General features: G+C 41.3%; 1 protein-coding gene and 1 long non-coding RNA gene across 2 annotated transcripts in view; one reads left to right on the top strand and one right to left on the bottom strand.

Moving 5' to 3' along the window:
• Positions 1 to 4,174: 4,174 nt before the first annotated feature.
• LOC132655923 (uncharacterized) lies at positions 4,175 to 7,828 on the top strand. The gene is made up of 3 exons (XR_009593882.1): positions 4,175 to 4,426; positions 5,819 to 5,986; positions 6,391 to 7,828. It is a non-coding gene; the product is annotated as an uncharacterized LOC132655923 (long non-coding RNA).
• A 404-nt stretch (positions 7,829 to 8,232) lies between these two features.
• Positions 8,233 to 20,891, bottom strand: part of Calcrl (calcitonin receptor like receptor) — a 97,563-nt gene continuing 84,904 nt past the window's right edge. Inside the window, exons 13-15 of the mRNA XM_060390381.1 lie at positions 18,578 to 18,796; positions 17,682 to 17,723; positions 8,233 to 11,338 (exon numbers count right to left, since the gene is read on the bottom strand). Coding sequence (XP_060246364.1) covers positions 11,114 to 11,338; positions 17,682 to 17,723; positions 18,578 to 18,796 — 486 coding nt within the window. The 3' untranslated portion in view covers positions 8,233 to 11,113. The remainder of the gene's footprint in view (positions 11,339 to 17,681; positions 17,724 to 18,577; positions 18,797 to 20,891) is intronic.

Genomic DNA, 20,891 nt, shown 5'->3' with positions numbered 1-20,891 from the left:
CTTCTTCTTCATTTAATACGTAGCTAAGCTTAAATAGTATGGCTACATAAAAAGGTACATGTTGATCCAGAAGAAGGGAACGATGCTAGAAGTCTCAGCAAGATGGGAAATTCTAGAACTAATACAGTGATTCTCTGTCACACTATTTTATTTTAATTTTTTTCTTTTGTGCTTTGTTTATTACTTTTTCCTGGGAAGAACTGATAAATTTCCATTTTGATCCATTAACATTCAGAATCATAATTCAGGAGCTAATGTTAGTTAAAAATCCATGCTCACCGGAGGGAAGGAAACCTGTAAGACAAGGGTTCATCACCACATGACTTTCTCATATCCTTTGGACTGAGAAAAAAATAAATATATCCAAGAGGCAGAGAAAGATTCACCCAGTTTGGAGCAGAGCTAACTGAATTAGTGGGGGAACATCATCAGAATTTGAATTGAGTATAGATGTAAAGCTATGTTCACTGTTCATCATTTTACATTAATATTTATATAATGTGTCTCAAGATTCTCCTGTCTTAGACATATTTCTACAAAGCATCTCTGGTGGGAATAAGAGTGAACTGGATCTGGCATCACAATGGTCACCCATCAGTCATCAGTAAGAAGCAAGACTTCTCTTAGAGACAGTGGCTCTTTTCCTGGGCTGATTCCTTGAATGCGGTATCCTAACTCCCTCTATATCCCGGAACAATGTAAAATGTTTATTCTTGATAAAGGTACTGCTGTTTCTATTTATATCTATTATTGTCATCATGAGAAGAGAGGAGACTTTAAAGGCAGGCGCCTTTCTACAAGTGTCTCGGCCTCTGGAAAATGTATACAATTTGAGCATGTTTGTGCGTGCATGATCTCCAAATTTTGTTGCCTCGGCCCTGGTCAACATGACAATAATAAGGAAGCAGCTCCAGGCCTTAGTAGTAAGAACTGCTTGTTCTTTTGAGCAGTGCTATTGTGATCATTTTCAAGATGCTGTGTGTGGACCAGAGCACTCGAGGCATCTGGGAACTAACTCCAAGCTCTCGGGTTCACCTCGACTGTCCGAATCACTAGTTCATTTCCCACCAAGCTGTCCAGAGGGGCTGGGTCACACTTTGGTTGGCAAACCATTGCTCTTCTCAACTGAGGCTCTTCATTGCTTTGTTGTCTAGATCCCTCCTCTCTGGCAGGATGGTGAAGCCCAGACACTTTGTCAGGTTCACGTTCTTACATGACCAAAATAGAAAATAAGTTATATTGAAATATTAAGAAAAAAGATCATCCTGAGTGAGGTAGCCCAGAACCAGGAAGGCATCATGGCATATACTCGCTTATAAGTGGATATTAGCCATATAATACAGGATAACCATACTACAATCCACAGACCTAAAGAAGCTAAGTAACAAGGAGGACCCTTGGGAAGATATTTAATTCTCACTCACAAGGGCAAATAGAAGAGACACCTCCCCCAATTAAATTACTAACAATGGTTTGGTAAATGTTTTTCTCAAAATCATTTGCATACACAAGTATATATTTATTATAATTTATTTCTCCTTTTGGAGAAAGGAGTCCTCCTCCATTGATGGTAGGAGTGCAAACTTGTACAACCACTTTGGAAATCAATCTGGAAGTTTCTCAGAAAATTGGGAACAGCTCTACTTCAAGACCCAGCTATACCACTCCTGGGTATATACCCAAAAGATGCTCCACCATACAATAAGGACATTTGCTCAACTATGTTCGTAGCAGCTTTATTCGTAACAGCCAGAATATGGAAACAACCTAGAAGTCCCTCAGCTGAGGAATGGATACAGAAAGTGTGGTACATTCACACAATGGAATACTACTCAGCAATTAAAAACAAGGAAATCATGAAATTTGCAGGCAAATGGTGGGAACTAGAAAAGATCATCCTGAGTGAAGTAACTCAGAAGCAGAAAAATACACATGGTATATACTCACTCATACGTGGATTTTAAATGTACAAACAGGACAATCATACTACAATACACAGACCTAAAGAAGCGAAGTAACAAGGAGAGCCATAGGGAGGATGTTTAATTCTCATTCAGAAAGCCAAATAGAATAGATCCTGGAAGCAGTTGAAGAGAGGGAACAGGACAGGAGCCTACCATAGATGTCCTCTGAAAGACTCCACCCATCAGGGGATAGAAGAAGATGCTGAGACTCACAGCCAAACTTTGGGTGGGGTGCAGGAAATCTTATGGAAGAGTGGTGGGACAGAAGGACCCGGAGGGCATAGAAGCTCCACAGGAAGACCAACAGAGCCAACAAACCTGGACTGAGGGGGGCTGCAGAGACTGATGCATCACCCAAGGACCATGCATAGAGAGGACCTAGACCACCTGCTCACATGTAGCCGATAGGCAATTCAGTCTCCATGTGGGACCTATAGTAAGGGGATCAGGGGCAGTCTCTAACTCCCCCCTGGCTGGGCAGCCTTGCCAGGCCACAGAAAAAGAGGATGCCAGCAGTCCTGATGAGACTTGATAGGTTGGGTTCAGATCGTAGGGGAGGAGAGCTCCCCCTTTCTGTGGACTATGGGAGGCAGATTTGGGGGAAAGAGGGACTGGGAGGAGGCAAGGGAAGGGGCTAAAATTGGGATATAAAGTGAATGATTTATAAAAATGAAATGAAAAAGAACAAATTTGTGATCCAACACCATCCTTCTCCTTTGTAACACAGTCACTCTGTGGACCAGTTTAACTGCGGCCATTGTTCTGAAATGCTAATGAGCAAAGGTTTTTCTAGATGGACATCTGCAGTCACTCTGCCATGGCACCACATCTGTGGTTTATAAAAACAAAAAATAACTAACCCTGATACAGCCAGTTTCTTAGTTTAGGACTGTATTCACAGTTAAGCAAACCAATAGTTTGAGTTTTCTTTGCATCCAAGTTCATGGACTCTCTGATTTCTATCCATTAGTCCCTGGGGGGCAGGGAACCCTCTCAAGAAACAGTTTTCAGCCCATGTAAAAGATGCTTCTCTTGCGGTGTGATGAGTGTGGTTCACTATGACATAACAGGATAGGTTGTGACTCAGGTGTTTTCTGGAAGATGTGGAATAAGCCCTCCAGGTACAGTTACAGCAGGGCTGAGCAAGCACTTCGCTGGAAACCATCACCGTCAGCGGAGGAGTTTCCTGCCTCGGCACTCATGGTCTTTTTCACCGTGGCTTTAAATCCCTGTCTATGAGCTTCACAAGTCTTTGCTTGTTGGCTTGCCGTTCATTGACACCCTGGGACCCCTCAGAGGTGGCACATTTCAGGCCGTTCCTTTTTGTAGTTACAACCAGCCCCCATCTGCGGAAATGGATATTTGAAGATCACAAAAACCAGCGAAGGTTAGATGCAGTCTGGGCTCTGCGCTGGCCTTACCCGCCAGAGCTCGGAAGACGCAAGCAGCCAAGCGGACCTGGCTGCCATGCGTGATGGCTAAATGCAGGTATCAGATGAATGAACTGGCCAGAAAAAAGTTTCTTTCCATCTCAGTTACTGCAGACAGGCTCTCCAAACAGGAAATAGCAGAGTAGAAAGGGGGAACTGCTTTCAGTACAAAAACAAAGAGACAATAGGCAGTGAGGAGAAGGACATGCCTACACTTGGTGGCTCGGCACAGCAGTAATTTGTTTGTTTTCCCGCCTTTCGTCAGTTCCTTCGCCCAGCCGCTGCTTTCAAACCATGGTTTGTTTGTTTGTTTCTCTTCCAGTTCGTTTTGTTTTTCCGGTACTTTCTCCAAACTCTGGTTAAGGGGACGGTAAGAAGGCCTCTAGAGCACTTTATTATGTTTTCTTCTATTTTTGTCTCTTGTCTGTACCAATCAGAGCCTGAAATGGGCACTAACTAATTTCAGCTTAATGATAATCAGTGTAACAGGAGCTAAAGCTTTCAAAAGCTCGTTAACTTACCACTGAATAACTGCGTTTCTGACGAGGGAACTAAAGCAGGTATTTGTCGCGTACCCACTATGTGTGAAACTCATCACAGACAGGAGGCAGCGTGGCCTAGGAAGAAGGTGAGGGACTGGGTGTGAGGACACGGGGAAGGAGAGTAAGCCCTGAACAACACAGCTGCCAGGGAGCCAGAAACCAACCATGATGAGGTGACCAGAAAGCGCTGTGCCCGGGGACCCCCTGGCCTTGCAGGTGTCCGCAAATGCGGCGCTAGCAGGATCGGCTCCCTTGCTTGTTATACAGTGCTGAGAGCTCTCTGTTGCCGCTGCAGGAGGCAGGTACGTGAACAGATGGGCAATTTAGGAAAGATGGACATCAGGACAATCTGTCTGGAACAAACGTGGATGCATCTTTATAGGAGGAAGAGGAGTTGAATGTACACCTGCTTCTGTAAGTCATTCGTGATGACCCACCTCTGGACAATCAGGCAGAGAGAAAGGCTCTCGCAGCTACCAGGCAGGATTAGGTAAGGCAAAACTTCTTTCAGGTAATTAAGAAAAAAAATTAGGACACAAAAACTTTGATGTTTAATTTAAAGAATATTTATTGTTTTAATGGAAGAAAAAGCCTGAAATGAACTTTGGAAAAGCAGTGTAGGTAGACTTCATAATCTACCTACCTATGAGTGAAGAAGCTCATGATTTCTGCAGGAACTCTCACACGTTTATTGAATAAGTCACAAAAAATTAGTTACTTTAAAGACATCAGTGGGTTCCAAAAGATTCATAGGTGTAATATTTGAATAGTAGAATGAAAAATAGTAAAATAGCTGGCTTGATCACTAAGAATTGTGACATTTGACTTGTTGCAAACAACATGTATGAGGTTAAACCTATACTATATATTAGAGGCATGGAAAACCTATGGCTTACATAAAAGAATATTTAACTATTTAAAATTCTTTTCAACTTGGCACAAGAAAGGATTAGTAGACGAGTGTGGATACTTATGCGTTATGAAAACCAAGGCACTATTATTTAACGCGCACACCCAGGCTCTTCCTTAGTCTTGATGTCTCAGGCAAGAGGCTAAATATAAGCCTACGTACTTAACAGATGTCAAGTGTATAAACAAAAATCTACAAGGCAATTCAGCAAGTTTTTGTTTTCCCTTTTTCAAATAATTTTAACACCCCAGAAAATTAGTTTCAAATTTAGAATTTTTGGAAATCTCAAAGTCCTTGGAGACTTGTACATAAATGTGCTAGTTTGGTGTAAGCTACTATCCAGCCTTTGAAAAGTATCTTCATTCTCAGGTCATTCCTGAGAAACTAAGGGTGGTCATAGACAATACACAACCCATCACCAGGAAGGAAAATTCAGCCAAAACCTCACATTCTACCTCTGTGAGCAAAGGCCACTGGGCTGGGACATTTGGAGTCGATGTGGTCCAGGAAATGCTCACACTTAAGCCCTAGGAAGACCTGCTTCCTTGGTTCTGATCACTTCTCATCACAGGAAGAAACACCAAGCCAGTGCAAGCCCGACAACAACAGACAAGCCCTCTCTCCAGTTTTCCTTCCATGCATCTAGTGCTAGAACTACAAATTCCAAACCAGAACTGATGCCATGGCTGGAAGAAAACATATCTAAACTCTTCGATAAACTATATGTTTAGCCTGAATTTATAGAAGATGTGTTAATCACAGAACACAAATAAACTCCTGCTACAAAAGTGCCCTCGGCATACAGACATGGATCATCAAACATTTGTAACATAAAAATAAAATAATAATAACAATTACAAAATCCATGAAGAGAAAGCAAAAATGAAGGAAAGCAGAGGACGAACAAGGGGACTGCCCGGCCCTTGGGCTGCAGGGAGACCTTGGTTCAGCGTGCGTGTTTTCTCTTTGCAGCCTGGCTGTGCAGCCGGGAGCTCACAGTTCGCAGAGCTCTGGGCACCTAGCTCGTGACCACACATGTACAAGCGGCGCTCACGCTCCACATGGGACAAAACAAGACAGAAGAGAGGATGCCTGTGCTGTTCTGTTTTCGTCCTTTGCTCCTCCAAGCTGTAAGCTGAGGTAAATGTTTACAAAACTTTTGGAGACTAGTGTGTTACTCTTGATCCAAGGGAGGAGCTGGCTCTGGGTCAGCTGGGGGATTTTGAAATGGTCTCCAGTTGGAACACAAACCATTTCATTGTAATTAAGAGAGATGAAACCAGATTTAATTCAACAAGTTTTTAAGTAACTGCATCTGCTTCTATAAACTATGTTGTAAGTTTGTGTAGTTTGTAGTTTTCATGAATTCAAAACAAAGCAGTGTTGTGCAGAGATGTTAGTGCTGACGAGAAGCTTTATGCACTGTCCCGGCACAGTTCTGTGGAACCATTATGGCGTATTCTCAGAACGTTAGCTATACCTGGGCTCACGTGACCCAGCTCCACCAGCCCTGCTAAACAGCCAAAAACTCTGTCTCATAACAGAGGTACTCATGCATCCACGCTTCTGAAGGCGTTATTTGTAGCAGCAGGGAAATGGAACCAGCCTAGATGTGCTCTGATGGACCAGCGGATAAAGAAAACGCAGCACAGCCGAGTTTATTCTGCGACAAGGAAAAGTGAAATGACAAAATAAGACGGATGCACCTGGAAAGTGGCCTATCGCGTGGGTAACCAACATTCAGAGGACAAAACCTCCATATTCTCTTTCATAGCCAAATCTCGGCTTATAATATCTATGTGTGTGTGTGTAGGTAGCAGTAAGTGCAGGATAGACTAAGAAACTAAGAACATCAGGAGAGGGAAAAACGAAGAGTCCAGGAAAGGGGCACTAACACTTCCATGACATTAAGGCAAAAAGAGCCATGAAGGATTGGAGGGCACGGGGGTGAGGTGGGAGGAAGATGAGTAAGAATGTGGGGGAGGAGAATCAACAAAACAAATTTTATCTGAAAATTAAACCCACCACTGTGTGTGGTAGTTAAATTTTCAATTAAAGAGTAAGCTAAAAGATCTGAGATTGTCAGACACCATAGAAATGGTAAAGCCGGCCTGGAGAAATTCCATTTCATATTACAGTGTTCTCAGGGTGCTTCTGGAACAGCTGATAGACTTCAATCTACTTTATGATGTAGTAATATAATCTCAGCTATGACAACGCTAACTTCATTTGTGTATGTATTAGCATGTTATTAGGCAGCACACTCCACCTTTTGTTTTGTGTTTTTTGTTTTTCTTACAAATGAGTAACTTCGGAGGAAGCAGTTTCAAAACGCATTGAGCAGTATATGACCTGCCTAGTTAGTTCCATTGTATCTTTTTTATATTATTTAATTTATTTTTATTTATTTATTAAAATTCATTCACTTTGTATCCCAGCTATAGTCCCCTCCCTTGTCTCCTGCCCTCCCTCTTCTCTCCCTTTGCCCCTCCCCTAGTCCACTGATAAGGGAGCTCCTCCTCCCCCTCTCTCTGACCCTAGCCTATCAGGTCTCATTAGGAGTGGCTGCATCCTCCTCCTCTGTGGCCTGGCAAGGCCGCAAGTTCCATTGTATTCTAAACTTTTACCACTGAATAGCTCAAAATACTCTGGGGATATTTTTGCTTTTGCATCTTTGTTAAATGTAAGCATTTTTGTCTTCTGTAAGATTTATGTTATTGTTTAACTCTACATCAATATTAGCATATTATTTTAATGTCATCTCGTCTCTTCTGAGTGTGCAGTCTATTGTATTTACTGTTTTGCTTAATTTTATCAGTAAATATATTTTATTATTTGCTTTTTGTTGTTGTTGTTTTTCAAGACAGGGTTTCTCTGTATAGCCTTGGCTGTCCTGGAACTCACTCTGTAGGCCAGGCTGGCCTCTAACTCACAAAGAACCGCCTACCTCTGCCTTCCAAGTGCTAGGATTAAAGGCATGCACCACCACACAGGACATTTGATTACAATTCTTAAACATAATATTTTGTACATTCACCTCAGGGTTTTTGTATTCTCAAGCATATGTGGTATTTTAAGTTATGCTTGGAATAATTTTGACATGTTACTAGTTCTATCGTTAGTCAGACAAAATCTTTGAAATGTTTAAGGTTTTTTTTGGGGGGGGTGAGGTTTTGACCATTTCTTTTTTTTTCATATTATGTAGGCATTTTCATTCTTTTTATTTTTGGGATTTTACACAAACTCACTCCTTGGAATACAGTGCAGAGAGAAGAAAAATACACTAAAAATGTTCCTATTTGAGAAGGTCTTTCCTTTTCTTACAGGACAAACAGGACTCCTGTTTGTGCATGTTATAGTTTTAGCATGGAAAACAAATTCACATCTTTTAAATTAATTTATTAAATTCACTTACTAGTTTATTGAAGTCTTTAAAGAGAGGAATAAAGACATCATCATTTATTTTGCAAGGTATTTCTTTAATTCCTGCAAGAATTTTGTGAGACATTGAATTACTCTGTAGTCCAGGAAGATGAGTGAAAACTCAGTGTTAACTTGTAACTCTAATATTCTCATAAAATCTAAATAGAGATTTTAAGTAGATGTAACATGAGTTCTTTGAAGTGACTGGAACAGCTTGAATATAACAGATAATGTTTCTATGCGCAAATCAAAACACAAGAGAAAGTAAGACAGATTCACATTAAAATAGCTAACCAGGGAGAACAACACAGAGGCCACTACTAAGCGTTATACAGTTTGCTATATTTGAACAAATACTGAACTCCGGGATTACAAAGTCACTTCTAAAATGTTGCCATGACTTTAACAAATACTTACACAGAAATGATACATCTAACTGTTAAAAAGCTAGAAATCTCCCCTCCCCCCCCAAAAAAATTGGTTTTTAGGCACCAGAGAAGTTTTGTTTAAAAAAATGTCATATTTTGTTTTTTACAAGCAACACAGAAAGGTTTTAATTGGCACTTGAGCTTTAGAGAATTCTAGCTTCAAAAATATTATTACAAAAACTAATACTGGCTGATCTCAGATGGAAATGGCTGAGGATTATGCCACAGTAGATGTCGGCAGTAAAGAAATCTCAGCTCCGTTCAGTAGGATAAAAGAATAATAAAGTTACAAATTATCATACTCCTTAATCGTGTTCTCTGGTAGTTCAGCTTCCTCCACCGTCATGTATGGTGAATGCTTGACAGTTTGTTTGGAAGAACGCAGAACTACATGAACACTGTCAGCAAAGATACAAATCTGTGCCTTTGAATAATAAATAGCTAAAATTTGAGTGTATTAAAAGGAAGTTCTGTACAGTTTAGGCAGTTGCAAGTTCAGAACGGCCTGCAATCCTGTCTAGTGATGGCTTGCATGAAATCCACAAAATTCAAACTAACTTAGTAACACCTTGTGCCTATATAAATGAATTACAAATATATCTACCTGATCACCTGATATGTCAGCTCTTGATAAGTTGAATTGTTTTCCTTAACAACTTCAAACAACTTCTGAATTCCCTATCTTGAGACACAAGTGGTGATAACTAAATTATTACTTTCATCCATCGTAACATGACTGAAACACTTCAAAAAGACACATATATGTGACTTTCCCCAAAATGACTTTTCTTAACTTAAGTCAATCTTGTTCCTCAGAAAATCCAGAAGAAACCAACATTAGAAAAACTAAATCCATTTAGAATGTCACTTTATCTCATGAGCAAGGCATTCTTCTGTCTTAATTTAATTATTACCTAAGTGCCTGACGGTGTCTCCTCAATGACAAGGCCAAGTTTTCCCCTGACTTGTACTATACCCACAGTAGTCTACTGAAACAGTGAGTATTACATAGAGAAAATTCCTCGTGGTTCATTAAAAAAATAATAATAACCTGTGTCTTTTTCAAGACACATATCTTCACTTAGTAAAAGTCAGAAAAGCTCTATTTTAGTGAACTGAAGCCCACACACAGCAGACCAGCATCTCTGTGAACAACTGTGGGTGCTCCAGTGTTCTGGATTTGAATGAGTTGTCAAAATGGAAGAAGCAAAACGTGAGCACACCAAAGATAATGTGCTATATAATTACGGTTTTGCAGTTTAAAATAAATATTTCTGTTTTTAGTTCTTAAACCTCTGATGCTGGTGTCTGGTTGTCCTTAAAATATTTACCAACTGCAGACTTGAGGGCTCTGTTTACTATGCAGCCAGCACAGACACGGCATCAGAAACGGCATCGCCTATGATGTCGCGTTATCTGTCTGCTTTAAAACAGTTACCTAAGTTGTGTTTTGAATTGAAACAATAAAATAAACTGACAGAGTATTTATTTACAGGTTCATTTGTACAAAAGCTCTCTCTCTCTCTCTCTCTCTCTCTCTCAGATTTTCAAGATAAAAAGAAATCCTTCATGTGAAATGATTGATCACTTGTCTACACAGTAGAAATGGAAAGGCCAAAGTCTCTATTTACAGATTCAGGAAAATTGATTTCCTCCCACACATGCAGTAAGATTAAAAAAAAAAAAAAAGTAGCTGACAAAGTATTTGTAGCTTCTACCAATATGTCTCCCTAGTGATTCAGAAAGGGATTGTATACTGTAGGTTTTGCTCACCAAGTGTCAAAACGGATATACCCCAGGATACAAGTGTATGTAGCAGCAACTGAGAAGCCCGTGGGAGTTCTGCTCAGCCGCTTCTCTTAAAGAGAAGAGCATGAGGTGACAGAAATAATGAACCTCGTGTAGTCCATTGGGGAAGTTCTAAAGAGGGTAGGAGTCTTTCTGAGCAAACCATCCACAGCTACCAAATGTCAACAGGACAGAGTTTTACCACAAACAAAACCCAAACTGTCCTCTCGTGTCTGTAAGATGGAGGTCTCCTCAGGCGAGAAGAGCTGAACGCTGCTCTGTGTGTGTGTGAGCATGCGGTCATCCATCTGTGAGCACATGCAGGGTTGTGGTTTCCAAGGCATGTCTGTTCCCAAGAGTTGATTGTGCTTTCTTTCTTTCCAGTTCCACAGCCGGTGGTGTCAGGTTGGTAACTCGAAATCAGCTACAGTGGGAGGATTTACTGGCCAGTGGTAGAGATTGAGGCCTTCCCCACTGAGAGAGGGGGGATTGTTAAACAGTATCAACACAACTCTCATTACATTTGAGGGCTTTCTTTACGGTATTCAAGAAATCCACTTGCTATCAAACCTTCCGGCTAGCATATCATAGCTTCGTGTGGCACCGATCAGGTGAGATCTCTGTATCTTCACAGAACTAGGTCATACACTTTTTCTGTTTTTAAGGCAACGTTTTCCATATCCTGAATGCTTTTCCCATTCAAGTGTTCAGTGGGACAGTCGTGGCTATATCCAGGAGCATCACTGATGGTTGACACCGTGTAGGAAGCACTGCGGAGAGCATCCGAGTGGGAAAAGCCATTTCCAAACTGGATTTTGTACTGGTTCCAATTTCTCCTCAGAATTGCTTGAACCTACCAATCAACAAGAGACAGGAACAGCAAGAACAACCCGTTAGTGGAGATGACGTTATTCTAGTTGAGGCACAGCAAAATGTTTTGTAGAAAGGGTATTTGTTTGTTTGTTTGTTTGTTTGTTGTTTGAAATAAGAGGAAGACCACGTGGTCCTGGTCTGTAGTTGTAGCTACCCATGAAACTGAGGCAGGGATACTGCATGGTCAGAGCCTATTGCCTGGCAGTATTAAGTAAGTTCAGGCCTGCTGACAGCTGGTGCCCAGTAAAAAGGAGGGAGAGAGAGAAATACTTAGCTCCTTGGTAGGTTGCTTGCTTAGCACGTGTGATGCCCTGAATTCAGTCCTAGTATCACGCGTACACATGCACACCAATTTTAAGTAAAACACTTTCACATTAGGGAACACAGTGCAATTAATCTGTACTTTTGATTTAATTAATATTTTATTATTTTTATTCCATGTCTTGAATTTATTTTTTAATTTATTATTATTATCATTATTATTACTAATTACAATTTCTTCACTTTGTATCCTGGCTGTACCCCCTCCCTCATTTCCTCCCTGTCCCATCCTCACATCCCAGCCCCCATGTCCCTCCCCTAGTCCACTGATAGGGAAGGTCCTCCTCCCCTACTATCTGACCCTAGCCTATCAGGTCTCATCAGGACTGTCTGGATCCTCTTTCTCTGTGGCCTATTAAGGCCACCTCGCCAGGGGGAGGTGAGCAAAGAGCAGACAACTGAGTTCATGCTAGACACAGCCCCTGTTCCCCTTACTAGGGAACCCACATGGAGACTGAGCAGCCATGAGCTACATCTGAGCAGGGGTTGTAGGTACTCTCCATTCATGTTTCTTGGTTGATTTATCAGTCTTTGCAAAGAAACCTGTGCCCAGATTTTCTGGCTCTATCAGTCTCCTGTGGATCTCCTGTCCACTCCAGGTCTCTCTCTCCCCCATCTTCCATGTCTGGAATTTAAAGGTATAGTAACCTATATGTAGTGCGTGTGTTCTTGTCAAACACAATTCATCTAGGCCTTTCCCATCCAACACAATATGTATATCTGGTTTTACATCAATAACTTAATAAAATAACAGTCTAAGTACTGACAGTGTTTAGGGATTGGAGAAATACGTACATTAAGAGAATATAGGGACACAGGGAAAATTGTCATCACTAGCAGTAGGATTTAGTGAATGATTTGTGTACGCTAAAAATGGTGCTACTTTCTGAAATAACAGGGCATTTGACTTAACAAACCTAAAATAATGCAAGGCGTTAGACTGGACAAAAGTTATTGCAAAAATTGGGTAGGGATGTCTCCACTTCTGCGTATCTTGTCTTTCTTTCCTTTTTAATATTTTCAAGAATGTATTACTTTTATTTTATGCATGTAAATGTTGTGTCTGAATGTTTGTGAGCGTATCACATGTGTGCGAGCCTGGTACACAGCGAGGCCGGAAGAGGCTTTTGGGTGCCGGGAATTGTGGCTACAGGTGTTCTTGAGCCATCGCTGGGTGCTGGGCCCTGGGCCTGGTGCTCTGCGTGCGCAGGCGCAGCGAGAGCTCTAAGCTCCGCCACCTCTTCCTCTGTAGCTTTCTTTCTGAAAACAGACGTGGAGTTTAATGCTTTCCCTGACCGAAATTCCAGACTATGGCTAGTTATGTCGGATATGATGGCTCCGATTTTGATTGAACTTAGGCCACTAGAAAGACTTCCTTCAAGCTGAAGCCTTAAACTCGTGAGAGTCTCCGTCTTGGATGATGTCATCTTTATTCCAGCACATGGTGCGCAGTCTGACTGGAGCCTGGCACTTTGAGTCATAAAGTGTTTGCCCCGTCGCTGGTGTGTAATGCATGTGTGCCTAAGATTTGAGGAGACTACAGCTTTGGGGACTTTCAAGTCTCTTCTCGGCTACCACGTAAGATAGAAACAGGTTTCCTGACTTCTTTCATGTTTTAGTAGTAAAGAAAAATGAATGGTCAAAAAAATGGGGTCATTCATTTCTTATATGTAATTCAGAATTAATTACTGAAATATCCATTTAATATTGCTGTATCTCAAACACCATAAAAGTAAAATGCTATAAACTCAGTTATAAATATATCATTAAAAACTTCAGCAATTTTGAACCATCCCTTTATATTTGGTACTAAAAGCTAATGTATATTCATGTAAGTACTATATAAATAAAAGACTTATAGAATAATTATATATTTATCTTGCACAAAATTACTATTTGCCCCCCTCATGGTTTATGAATTCTAAATCAACAAATAAGATTTAAATTAACATAACTTACTAATTATGTATATAATGTCTTTAAAAAGTGCAAGCAAACAATAACTGCAATGGCTTTCAAGGGTATGTTTAAGTAAACATTCAGAGACTGTAAGAAGATATACTTTTGAACAACTATGTAACTATTTTGGGTAGTAAATATTTTAGTCTGATATTTATTTATATTTTTCATTTATTATGGATGCTAGACTAATTAGAGACTGGAACTGCATAGCTTCAACTTGAATGGAAGTCGGATGTATCTTCCATAAAATATTCCAGACCAGTGTTGAAAGGATGCCAACTGGAAAGTCGTGAGATCCTTGAACTGATAGTTCTAAGAGAAAAGCTAACCAAATCCCAGAGGTCAAAATAAGCATGAGCTGTTAGATGTTTGTCCTCAAACAATTTTTGATTATGATCATCAACTTGTTTCTTCCGAGTGAAGAAGTCATCAGAAAGGACTATGTCCTGAAGTGTGGGTCATTACTTACCAAAGTTTAAAAAAATGAATCTAATTAAAGACCAGTGGTCTTTACAACCTTGTGTGGTAAGAATGTTACGTTCTTAACTTTTTCCTCTAATTTAAGAAGAATATTAAATTAGACAATCAATAATTTTAAATGGGAAAAATGAAAAATATGTGACTGGGCACATATGAAAATGGTTTCACTGGTTTATGTAAGAGCTTTATGCTAAATCAAATGCTTAGCATAATATATGCACATTCATACATGATAAGGATCAAACACCACCTCTTAGTCTAAATCAAATTTTAAGAATATGATAGTTATAAGGAAAATACCCATTTTTCTTTACAGAATGAGTTAAGGCTCCTCAACCTTCTTTCGTTCATTGTAAAATGCTTACAATGCATCGTTGTCACATTCGCCCTCCTGATGGCCGGAGCCCCCTGTTGGTGTTACCCAAGCCTATTTTTATTTGAGTGGAAAGGGGCTGAGATGAAAGTGGCCTGCCTACTTGTCAAGCTACAGTTAACTAGCAAGAAATGCTAAGAGGAAAGCAGATGCTTGCTTAAAAAATAAAAATCAGCAGACAGTCAAATGCAAGTGCAGATACTGGGCAGAAGCAAGCCACTGACCTAACGTGAAGGGCAAGTAGGAAACTGAGACAAAGCAATGATCTTAACAGAAACATGACATATTTGGAACCACACAAACTGAATCTGGCAGCCACTGCTTCGTGTTACAGGGGTGGGAAAATGCAAGCGGCAGAGAGACAAAAGGCAGAAATTACAGCATTTCCACATTGAGGGATGAATCATGCTCCACCAGGGACTGTCTCCCAGGCAGGACAAGGGACAGATATTAACGATGTTGTGATGAGCTGAGAATTTGGCAACAACCTAGTTCAAAGGTTTTCTTGTTATTAAAATTCTCCAATGCCAAAATTTCCTCAGTTTAAGGCATGGCAGAAGAACAAGGTACCGTCTTTCTTGTTTACACAGATAAGGGACAACAGGAGTGTAAGGCAGGGACTTCCGTATTCCCTGGACACTGTTTCTGAAGGAGAGTGCCAATTTGAAACTTAAATTGCGGCGTGGCTGATGCTCCCATTTCTACACGGCTCTTCATTGGACAGTGAGTTCTCCGACCAGCACAGCAATGGAGCTACACTATTCTAAGGATGTGGTTAGGTTGGGGTATTGTATGAAAAGTTTACATTCACCTTTCCAACATTAGTGCAAATAACTTGCTTTTATTTCTCTTTTATAAGGACAAATACACTTCCCTTGGTTCCAGGTCTTTCCTAAAATGTAACTTCTAGGAAGAAAGAAGCGTCTCCAGAGTTTGAGGGTAACACTTGTTCGTTTTCCACCACCCCCTCTCCTGCGGCTCCCTCTTCAACTCCTGGTTCACGCGTGACTATGATGTAACTATGTAAAAGCTTCACTAATCTGTTTCTATGAACAGGAGCACAGCTTCTGTATTTCATGTGTGCTCTTTGACGTGTGTTCCTATCATTCTCATCAACATGTAACCGGTGTGGCCTCAGTGAGCGCATGTGCGTACGCACATAATAAAGGCTGCGTGAGTTTCCCTGTCAGATGGCTTCTCTGTCCTTCCTGGTTGCATTCTCTGCCTACAAGTGTCAGCCACTAGAGGAAAACAGTCATTCTTGTGTATAAGGTAGAATCGTGGAGACACAACCCATATTAGAACTCAAGAGCTACATTTGACAGCGCACAGCTATAGCCCACTCATACACACAGCGTTAGAAATAAATGTAATATAATAGCTCTATGTTTGATTACATATACTTTAAATTTAACTTTAAACAATTAATTTGATTATTTCCAAAGAGGAAAAAAAGAAAGTAAAAGCTTACTTAGACCAGGAAAAAGTACTTTACAGTTTCTCATGAGATAGATGTAATTTCCAGTACTTAATTTTATAGAAAATATCCACATATATTGTGCCAGCTGGTCCATGCGCTTCCCGTGTGAGGTTTGCTGATGGGTTTTGCAGTTATTCTCTGCCCATTTCTCACTGAGTTGCTGTCTAGATCTCTGTGCTGTGCTCAACTGTGCTAGCACCCTCCAGATAAAAACTAGCCAAGCCGATCAGGAAGAGTTAAAAATCAAAGTCAGTAACACCCAAACAACTGCAATAGCAATGTCCATGTGACCGGGAGCGTCACCCAGGGAGATTCCTGAAGCCTCTCAGAAAGAAAGTCGTCCTGCAAAACCCATCGTGCCAGCAGTCTAGTTACAGCAGTCTAGTCTGAATTTCCTAGTTACTGCTTTTACTTTAACTTGTTTTAATTTTTTTTGTATCTGTAATAAAACCTTTCAAAAGATTGTGTAGTTGAGCCTACTGAAAAAGAGACGAGAGAAATGTGATAGACATCAGAAGCAGGGAACAGGGCAGGAGACTACCACAGACAGCCTCTGAAAGACTCCACTGATCAAGGTATTGAAGCAGGCTGAGACTCACAGCCAAACATTGGGCCGAGAGCAGGGAATCTTATGGAAGAAGGGAAAGACAGAAAGACCTGGAGGGGACAGGAGCTCCCTCCAGGGAGGGAGAAAAGAAAAAAAAAAAAAAAAAAAAAACAAAAAACTGAGACCTGGGGCCCTGAAGAGACTGATACCCCAACCAAGGACCATGCATGGCGATAACCTAAAACCCTGGCTCAGATGTAGCCCATAGACTCAGTCTCCAATGGGGTCCCCAGTAAGGGGAGCAAGGACTGTCTCTGACATGAACTCAGTGGCTGGCTCTTTGATCACCTCCCCCTGAACAGGGAGCAGCCTTACCAGGCCACAGAGGAAGACAGTGCAGCCAGTCCTGATGAGACCTGATAGGCTAGGGTCAGAGGGAAGGGGAGGAGGACCTCCTCTATCAGTGGACTTGGGGAGGGGCATGGGGGAAGAAGAGGGAGGGAGGGTGTGACTGGGAGGAGATGAGAGAGAGGGCTACAGCCAGGATACAAAGTGAATGAATTGTAATAAATAATTTAAAATTTTAAAAAGAAAAGAAAGAGAAGGGGAAAATGAATAAATTCTGTTTCTTGTGACAGTGCATGTTCTGTGAAGTTAAAGATTGTCCAGCCCTGTTCCCAGAGCAATATCCAGACTTAGTACTTTTTTCTTTCTTTCTTTCCTTTTTCTCTGAGCTCTGTGAAGCTCTGGCTGTCCTGGAACTCACTCTGTAGACCAGGCTGGCCTCAAACTCAGAGATCCACCTGTCTCTGCCTCCCAAGCGCTTGGGTTAAGGGCGTGTGCCAGCACCACCTGGCTGACTCAGTACTTTCTAATAGTAGGTCAAAGAGGTAGCTGAATAGAAAGTACTCACTGGAATATTTAGAAGTAAGACTAGCTTTCTCCTGCCGTTCAACTCCAATATTACCTGCAATTTTTGAGATGGATATCTGTGCCTACACAAGGTAATTTTACGTTATTTTTCTATGATAAAATTGGTACTTGAAATAGTTGTTTTGAGATGGGTTTATTTATTTTAAAACAAAATTGTATAAATTATATAAATTGTATAAATTTAAAAATTGTATAAATTATAAAAGTAGAAGAATCAATAGGCATACCTCTCCATTGAAGAAGCAGAAAATTGTAGACACCAAAAGACCCTGTTAAAAAATAGAATTATCTGGGTTTTTATTATATCCTTTATTATTTAAAACAATTTTTAATTTAAAATATTTTGGTCATATTCTTTCCCTACCCCAGGTTCTTCCAGATCCTCTCCCCATCCCTAACCATCCAACTTTTAAGTTCTCTCTCAAAAAACAAACAAAAACCAAATACAATAACATCCCCCCTCAAAAAAAAAAAAAAAAAAAAAAACAAGGAAACAAAATAAAAACCACACCCCAAAACAAAAAAATACACCAAACTGTAACCGAATAAAAGCGTGCACACACACGCACACACACACACACACAAACAGAAACCCGGGGTCCATTGTGTGCTGGTAAACTGCTTGTGACCAGGAGGCCTGTCCTGGGGTGGTTGATACACCACCCAGCCTCGCTCTGCTGGAGAAAACTGATTTTCCCACTCCGGGCAGGTATCAGTGACAGTTCGGGGTAATCGTTACCCTGGTGTCTAGGTTTCCGTTCATCTAATCGTTCACGCATTCATTCAAAATGTGTAACACTGTGCAATATAACAAGATAAGCAACAGCAGGAAAGAGCCCAAGGGAAGGCACAGGAATGAGGCGTCGTGCATGCCAAGCCGCCAGGCCCACACGCAGGGGGCACAGAGGAGGAGCCCCCACGCCCACGCAGGGGACACAGAGGAGGGGCCCCACGCCCACGCAGGGGACACAGAGGAGGAGCCCCCACGCCCACGCAGGGGGCACAGAGGAGGGGCCCCACGCCCACGCAGGGGGCACAGAGGAGGGGACCCCACGCCCACGCAGGGGACACAGAGGAGGGGACCCCACGCCCACGCAGGGGGCACAGAGGAGGGGCGCCTCACCTGATAGTGCATCAGGATGTGCATGACGTAGTCGTACACCTCCTCGGCCACCCTTCCTTCCGGCCGCCACGGGAAAAGCACGAACTCGATGCCCAGCAGCGGGACCAGGATGAGCGTGGCTCGCACAGCCTTCATGTAGAGGTTGGATTCTGCCTGGTGCGTGACTTTGAGCTTGGTGATGAGAACGCGCACGATGTTTAACAGGAAAAAGAGGTTTACCTACAACCACAGTGAAGAGCCACGGAAAGTCAGTTTGGAGGACTCCGGTTCTAGAAAGCTTGGGCTGTTTCACGTACAAGAACTACGGGCTCATTTTGGTAAGACATTAGTGTCTATTTCTAGAGCGATGCTGTTCAGTTTATAGGTGCGTGAATTTTAGTGAAATTAGCTTTTAGAAGTTATGCCAGAATTGTTGTGGAACCCATTTAGTCAGGAAATATTTGAGTCATTTTAAGCTCATTTGCCATATAATATTTAGTATATGTCTATGATTCCAAATAAAGGTCATAAATACTTTAAGCAAAAAGGATTCTTAAGAAATGTTAATTTTTAAATATTTATTTTTATTGCTCTGTGGGGGGGTGAGTGAGCGGGGGTGAGTGTGTGTGTGTGTGTGTGTGTGTGTGTGTGCGCGTACACGCGTGTATGTGTTCCCATGGAGGCCTGAGCTCGATGTTAGATCCATGGAGCAGGAATTACAGGTAGGTGTGGCCGGCCTAAGGCGAAGGCGGGGAACTGAACTCTGGTCCCTGGAGGAGGCGGCAGGTGCTCCTAATGTGAGTCATCTCTCCAGCCTCAACAAATGTTAACTTAAAGAGTCGCCTCTTCATCGCTCGCATTCTGTGTGCTCTCCAGGCACATATTGTACCGTAATAGCTATTTTTGTATATTGTTTTGTCTTTCTTTCTGTAATAATCTTCATAACATCTTTTCATATAAACATTTCTCATAACAAGTACCTGCAATGTACAGTGATCTTCCTGACGCTGAGAAGAGCCAGCCATGCACCTGAGCCATCTGATATCCAACCCAGACTGCGCTAGAGATGGACTCTTTCGCCTCCCATAACAACCTCCACAAATAACCTCCATAAATAAATTTACTATTTATTGTGCTGTAACAACTTTCCCCAAGGGACAATTTTGTCTTTGAAGGGATTCATAGAACTATAAAAAATATGGAATTTGACTCAGCAATTAGAATGTCCTATCAGTGTATTAATTTCAATTCGTCTGTCCTTGCTTCCCTTTCATCTACTTCTTTTTCTCCAAACTCTACTTTCTTTCCTTTTATAATGGCTACTCTAGATTTTTTTCTCCACTTCCGTGATAATATACTTTGACAAAGTAATATGCGTTTATTTTAGCTCGTAGCTCAAGGAACAACCTGTTACAGAGGGGAGTCAAGGCAGCAAGAATCAGAAGCAGCCTCTCACACCCTACATCCAGTCAAGAATCAGCAGCAAGGATGCACTCGGGGGCCCAGCTCCCTCGCCCCTTTTCATGCTGTCCGGGATTACCAGGCTGCGAGGTGATCCTGCCCACGATTAAACTGTAGCTTTCCACACCGATTAAAGTACTTAAGAAAATCACCTACAAGCATGCCCCAGAGGCCTTTTAGGTGATTAAATAATTAATCATAATTAAAAGGCCCTTTAGGTGATTCTATATGCTATCAGGTTTACAGCTAACACTGACCAAAATATTGACCTAAATACAAACTAAAATTTTCCCATTTCCTATTGAAAATTCCTCATTTAGTCCAAAATGTCATATTGAACAAACTGTTAATTTCTTTTGGTTTTCTGACCTTGACTTCTATAGCATTTTTCCTTTCTTTAGTAACCTAATCATAAATTTTAAACAACAAGCATCTATGCACCTTAATAAACTGAGGTAATTAAAGCCCATCTCTAATCAAAGCCAACACGGATAAAAACGTATATTTACTCACTTTTAACATGTGTCATGAAAATTATTAAGCGTAAAGTTGTTGCACTACTAAGAGAATTCAATGTAACACAGGCTTCAAAAACGCATAGCTAACCAGACTCCTAACAGGAGCCAGTCTGTGGGAAGAACATGTTTACAGACATGGGAATGCAACGAAGACAAATACAGAGAAGGCCATTTGACAGGGGGTATGAAAGATGACACAAGCCAGCAGGCCAGCTGTACTCCTCGCCCTCTAAACAGGTTCCCCTTACATATAGAGAGAGGTTTTGTTAAATAAAAATTACTGCCACTTCCTGGGGAGAGTTGGGTAACTTTTATCCACTTAGAAGTGATCTTTTATCCATGTATAGGTTATAGAT

The sequence above is a fragment of the Meriones unguiculatus genome, chromosome 8, assembly GCF_030254825.1.
Source record: "Meriones unguiculatus strain TT.TT164.6M chromosome 8, Bangor_MerUng_6.1, whole genome shotgun sequence".
Classification (NCBI taxonomy): domain Eukaryota; kingdom Metazoa; phylum Chordata; class Mammalia; order Rodentia; family Muridae; genus Meriones; species Meriones unguiculatus.
The sequence above is the reverse complement of the archived record's forward strand: the minus strand, read 5'-3'. Positions and strand labels throughout refer to the sequence as shown.